At 45.8% G+C, this 5,715-nt stretch overlaps 1 protein-coding gene across 2 annotated transcripts; it reads left to right on the forward strand.

The window, feature by feature from the left end:
- Positions 1–353: 353 nt before the first annotated feature.
- On the forward strand, positions 354–5,413 carry ACOT6 (acyl-CoA thioesterase 6; the record flags this gene model as incomplete). Of its 2 annotated transcripts, none has more annotated exons than XR_013810815.1 (3): positions 354–810; positions 2,895–2,979; positions 4,808–4,845. XR_013810815.1 is itself a non-coding variant. In XM_079701229.1 (3 exons), 3 exons carry the CDS (start codon positions 354–356, stop codon positions 5,411–5,413), a joined length of 1,266 nt encoding a protein of 421 aa, XP_079557355.1. The 2 variants fall into 2 exon arrangements, 1 of the variants encoding a protein (XP_079557355.1); XM_079701229.1 differs by having other exon boundaries at positions 2,777–2,979; positions 4,808–5,413.
- Between the last annotated feature and the right edge of the window lie 302 nt (positions 5,414–5,715).

A 5,715-nucleotide genomic window follows, 5' to 3' on the forward strand; every position in this document is an offset into this window, starting at 1 on the left:
CACGCTGTGCATTTTTTAAAGTCAACAATACTCAAGCTTCTTGGAACTGCCCGGTATCTTTCCCAATCCTTTAGCTGTCAGCAATCTTTGTACTTCTATTTCGACACTCGCCATATTGGACCGCAGGATTAATAATTACCATAAAACTCTTATTTTAGCAGATACTCTTCCAGGCAGGCAGTAGTGGATTGCACAAACTCCAGGAGACCTCACAAAGGTTCAGCAAGTGTACCTTCGGCCGCCCAACGGGAGCAGCGCAAACATTGCAATTGCGACTGCCTCCCAGGGAGGTGGAGAGACGCCAGGCCCTGCCCTTGACTCAGCCGGGGCGCCCCTTCTCCGCTGGGATCCGGATGGCGGCGACGGTGACGCTGGAGCCTGCGGGCCGCTGCCGCTGGGACGAGCCGGTGCGCATCGCCGTGCGCGGCCTGGCCCCGGGGCAGCCGGTCACGCTGCGCGCGTCCCTGCGCGACGAGAAGGACGCGCTCTTCCGAGCCCACGCGCGCTACTGCGCCGACGCCCACGGCCAGCTGGACCTCGAGCGCGCGCCCGCGCTGGGCGGCAGCTTCACAGGCCTCGAGCCCATGGGGCTTCTCTGGGCTTTAGAGCCCGAGAAGCCCTTGCTGCGGCTGGTGAAGCGGGACGTGCAGACGCCCTTCGCCGTGGAGCTGGAGGTGCTCGATGGCCACGACCCGGAGACCGGAGGGCTCCTGGGCCGGGCGGTGCACGAGCGCGACTTCCTGGCGCCGGGGGTGCGACGCGAGCCCGTGCGCGTGGGCCGGGTGCGCGCCACGCTCTTCCTGCCGCCAGGTGAGCAGCCCACTTCCCAGGCTGTTGTGGAAAGCCAGGTAGAGTCCTGAGACCCTGGGCGGCCCCTTGCCTGGCTAGGGAACCCCGTGGTTGTGGAACTTCCCTAAATTCGTCCCCAAGCTCCAAAGTCTATCATGAATTCTGGGTGGAAGTTTCTCCTCTAAATTTCAGGGCACTTCCTGGAGGTACTGCCATTCCCTTAGGTATATGCTAAAAGTTCGTTCAGAGTACTCAGAAAGTGTATTTATGCTGCTATGTGCCAGCCATGCAGCTGTGTGTCAGATACTAATATTAGGCAGTGACTTCTGCTGGTGTGCAGGAGTGATTTTGGCCTTCTTTCACATCAAACTTCAAAGGAAACTAAAACCCAGAGATAGAGGCAGTGTCCCATAATACTAAAAAACAAACAAAAAACTCCCTGAAGGTCCCCTTCCCCCCTAATAAACAGTCTGTCAGTGCTTCTCAACCTGGGATGATTCTCTCCCACTCCAGGGTCATTTGGTAATATCTGGAGACATTTTTGATTGTCACAACTGGAGAGGGTGCTATTGGCATCTAGTGGGTAGGTGCTAAACATCCACAATCCACGGGACAGCCCCACAACAAAGAAATATCTTACTCAAAATGTCTATAGTGCTAAGGTTGAGAAACCATAGTCTAAGTAAAAAGAACGTGCTTGGTAGGTAAAAGTGGCCTGTAAACAAGACAACTGACCCACCCCTTCCAACCAAATTCCTGACTGAAACCCCTGCTATATAGAAATGCTGGAGTTGCCACTGCTCACAGAATTCCTAAACTGAATTCTGTGATTATTCTCCAAAAGAGGAGGCCCTGCTTTATTCTTACAGCTCTTCAGCAATTCACAGCCTTAACTAGCACTGCCCGCTCAACTGTGAACTCCTGGGTCTGGAATTGGGACTTATACACCTCCATATCTCTGTATGCCTAGAGGCTTACACAGGGATATAATAAGAGCTCAATAAATCATACTGACTGATTCAATAAGAATCTCCTAAAGACTAATTTTTAAAAAAATCTTTCAAAAAAAAAAACATCTTTCACTGCCCAGTTGCGATATTTCAATCAAGTCAGTTGTTAACTATTTTAGTATCTACTCTGTGGCCCATTTAAAATTTATTGTTTTCTGACTCAAAGGCTTTTTGTAAATAATGCAGAAAAGTTCAATTATTTAACAAATATGTGTTAAATCAAGGACTATGCTACAAACAGTAGCTAGCAAATTCAGACATGGGCCTCACTGTACCTACCGCCTAATAGAGGATACCCGCAACTATACTTGGATCTGTAAGTGTGGTAAATACTTTGATAGGGGAGGTACAGGCCCAGGGTGCTGGTGGGAACATATAAAAAGCTATGTAATTCAACTCAGCCTTGGAGGGCATCTGGGAAGTCTTCCAGGAAGGGAGATCTAAACTTAGATTTGAAAACTGATGAGTCAACCAGTTCAGAAGTGGTGGAGAGGGGAGGAGAATAGTGTACACCATTTCCAGGGCCAAAGAGAGCATAGCACATTTAGGAATGGCGTTCTTTAAGGCTGGAGCAGGGGGTGTAAAGGAGGTGGGGAGTATATTCTAATAATCCCCTGTATATGTAGAGCGCTTTACAGCTGTCAAAGCATTCTCAGTTTTTTGGGGGTTTCTTTGAGGAAAATTTGGTGGAAAATGTACATTTCATCTTATGTTATTTCTAATTTGGTTTATATTATCATCGTTTTTTGCAAATATATGAAAAATTATGGAGAAAATAAGGCATTTTGTTCCCCCTCCCTTCTCCCCAAAGTTTATTAAACACAAAAAAAGACAAAGTAAAAAGGGTCCTTTTCCACCAAACTCCCACCCACAACCTTCCTTGCTTTAAAAACTTCTCTTTGCTGACTGCCAAAATCTGAAACCCAAGAATGTCTTTTGAGTGTCTGAAACTCCTTATGATTTGTGGTGCTCTCCAGGCACAGGACCATTCCCTGGAATCCTCGATCTTTTTGGAAGTGGTGGTGGCCTTTGTGAATACAGGGCCAGCCTCCTGGCTGGACATGGTTTTGCTGTGCTTGCTCTGGCTTATTTCAGATTTGAAGACCTCCCTGAATATTTGAATAACGTGTGCCTGGAGTACTTTGAAGAAGCTGTGGACTTCATGCTGCAGCATCCAAAGGTGGGTTCCGGTGCTCACCTGAATGCAGAGGAGAGCGGGTAGAGCAGACACAGGGCTGGATCCAAAAGCTCTACCAGGACACCCAGGGCTGGAAATATGCCATGAGACACAAAGGCTCCTTCAAAAGTTGTTAGGATTATTATTTTCATTTCTGCCCATCTCTCTCCAATCCCTTAAGACTCAACTGTTTAGTTCCCTTTAGTTCTTGACCAGAATTCAAAGAGCCACACTAAAAAGTTACTATCCTTAAGTTCTGGTTCTGTGTCTACCACCAAGTGGCATTATAATCCTGAATCAGGCAGTTTCCCTCTCTGGAATTCAGTTTTTCTCATTTGTAAGAGTAAGGTAGGGACTTCCCCGGTAGTCCAGTGGTTAAGACTCCGTGCTTCCGCTGCAGGGGATGGGGGTTTGGTCGCTGGCTGGGGAACTAAGATCCCATAAGCTGTGCAGCACGACCCCCCCAAAAAACAAAAAGATTAATATAAATGTATAGAGAAAAAAGTTTGACTGTAAAGAGATTTTTGAGACAATTGGTGACATTTGAATAGGGGTTGTGTATTCGATGATATTAAGGAACCATTAATTTTGTTAAGTGTGTTAATGGTATTGTGGTTTTGTAGAGAAAGTGATTATATGAGACTGGAAAAATTAATTAAAACATTTTGGTATGATTATCAATGGAATACATAGTCTTTGCTACTATCTAGACTTAAAGAAACCCAAACATTCTAATGTTAAGGAGTAAGATGTACTGCAAGGTCTAACTCTGTTAGAATTCAGGGACTGGTCTCAATAGAGCTGCTAAAACCTAGATGATCATGAACTGTGATGAGTGGTTTATTGATGGGATATAAGCCCCCAGGAACAAGAAGAGACCAATATATACTATCAGTTCTGCCCTTAGACCTAGGCAAGAGGGGCTTCTGCTCTGGACCTTTTGTTTTAGATGACCACTCTCTGGCCTTCCTTTGGCTGCATCCCTGACCACAGGGTGCGGAGTTTGAGCGACCAAGGGAATGTGTCTAGCTGGAACCCATGTGCCCCTCACACCATGCCCTTTGGATCTGGAACCCCAGAATTATCTGCCAACCAGTTCTGATCCTGCTTCCAGGCCCTATGCCTCTTCTCTGGGTCCATTAATGTGAATACACCTAGGCCTTAAACTTATAGGCTGGGGTGTCCAAACGCATGTGTGAGAGGGCCCTTATGGTACATGATGGTGCCAGGCGGGGATGGGAAGAGAAAGAGAGTTGGCCAAGGACCAGGGACTAGGGCCAGGGGCTGGCGCTCACCCCATGCCATGTTCTAGTACAGAACTCCAGGAAGTTCCAAGATATAAAATTTGAACCTGACCTTATAAGTTGTTATGGAGGTATATTTATCAAGTTAGCAGAAAAGAATATATTTTATTTAATTTTCAAATATTTATAACTTTTAAGTATTTAGGTATAGGGTATATGGGCCTCTGTGTGTACTCTTGACCTAGTCGCCATAAATGTTAATGGAGGGTCTGTGTACCAGGAAATTAATTGATTTGTTTGGGACTTCCATGTCAGTCCAGTGGTTAAGATTCCGTGCTCCCAATGGAGGGGACACGGGTTCAATCCCTGGTCAGGGAACTAAGATCCCGCATTCCGTGCCAGCGCAGCCAAAAAAAAATTGATTTGCTTATTAGAAGATACATTTGAACTTTGTGGATTGTTGCATAAGAAAGGAAAGCAAATGACATTTGAGAAAGCTGCCTAGACAATGTAAAATCACAGTTTAAGTTCTCCATTTATGAATTCTTGACTTGTTCTCTCTCTCTTTCTTTCTGTCTTTTCATCAGGTGAAAGGCCCTAGTGTTGGGCTTCTTGGCTTCTCCAAAGGAGGTGACCTGTGTCTCTCAATGGCCTCTTTCTTGAAGGGCATCACAGCTACTGTAGTTATTAATGCCTGTGTGGCCAACACAATAGTTCCTCTGCATTACAAGGATATGATTATTCCTAATCTCAGCAGTGACCCAGGAAAATATAAAATCACTGAGTCAGGCCTTTTGAATTTGGTGGATATTTGGAATGACCCATTGGAGAAACCCAACCACCGAAGTCTTATTCCATTGGAAAAGGCCCAGGGACCCTTCCTATTTATCGTTGGCATGGATGATCATAACTGGAAGAGTGAATTCTATGCTCAGATAGCCTCTGAACGGTTACAAGCCCATGGGAAAGACAGACCCCAGATAATCTACTACCCAGGAACTGGCCATTGTATTGATCCGCCTTATTTTCCTCTTTGTAGCGCCTCTGTGCATGCAGTTTTGGACCAACCAGTATTCTATGGAGGTGAGCCAAAGGCTTACTCAAGGGCACAGGTAGATGCCTGGCAACAAATCCAAACTTTCTTCCATAAACACCTCAATGGTAAAAAATCTGTCAAGCCCAGCAAATTGTAACATTGTAATCATAGACCATATACTGTTAATAAAAATCCTAGTCATACAACATGTATTAGGTTTTCCAGAGAACCTAGGAACCTTTTTGTAACAAAGCAACCATCTCAGCTTCCTTGTCAGGTCCTACTGGATTCTGAGCCTTAGCAACACTACTCTCTTCACTGCTGGGTCCATCCCTTTCTCCCCTGAACTTTTCCCAGTGTATAGGCTTAACTCTGATCTTATCTGTAGGACCAATCTTAACCTTAAGCAGGAAAAATGTAAGAAGTGCCTGCCCAAGTCTCAACTGCTGGCCTAGATTT

This window comes from Hyperoodon ampullatus (assembly GCF_949752795.1).
Source record: "Hyperoodon ampullatus genome assembly, chromosome: 3".
In the NCBI taxonomy this organism is placed as follows: Eukaryota; Metazoa; Chordata; class Mammalia; order Artiodactyla; family Ziphiidae; genus Hyperoodon; species Hyperoodon ampullatus.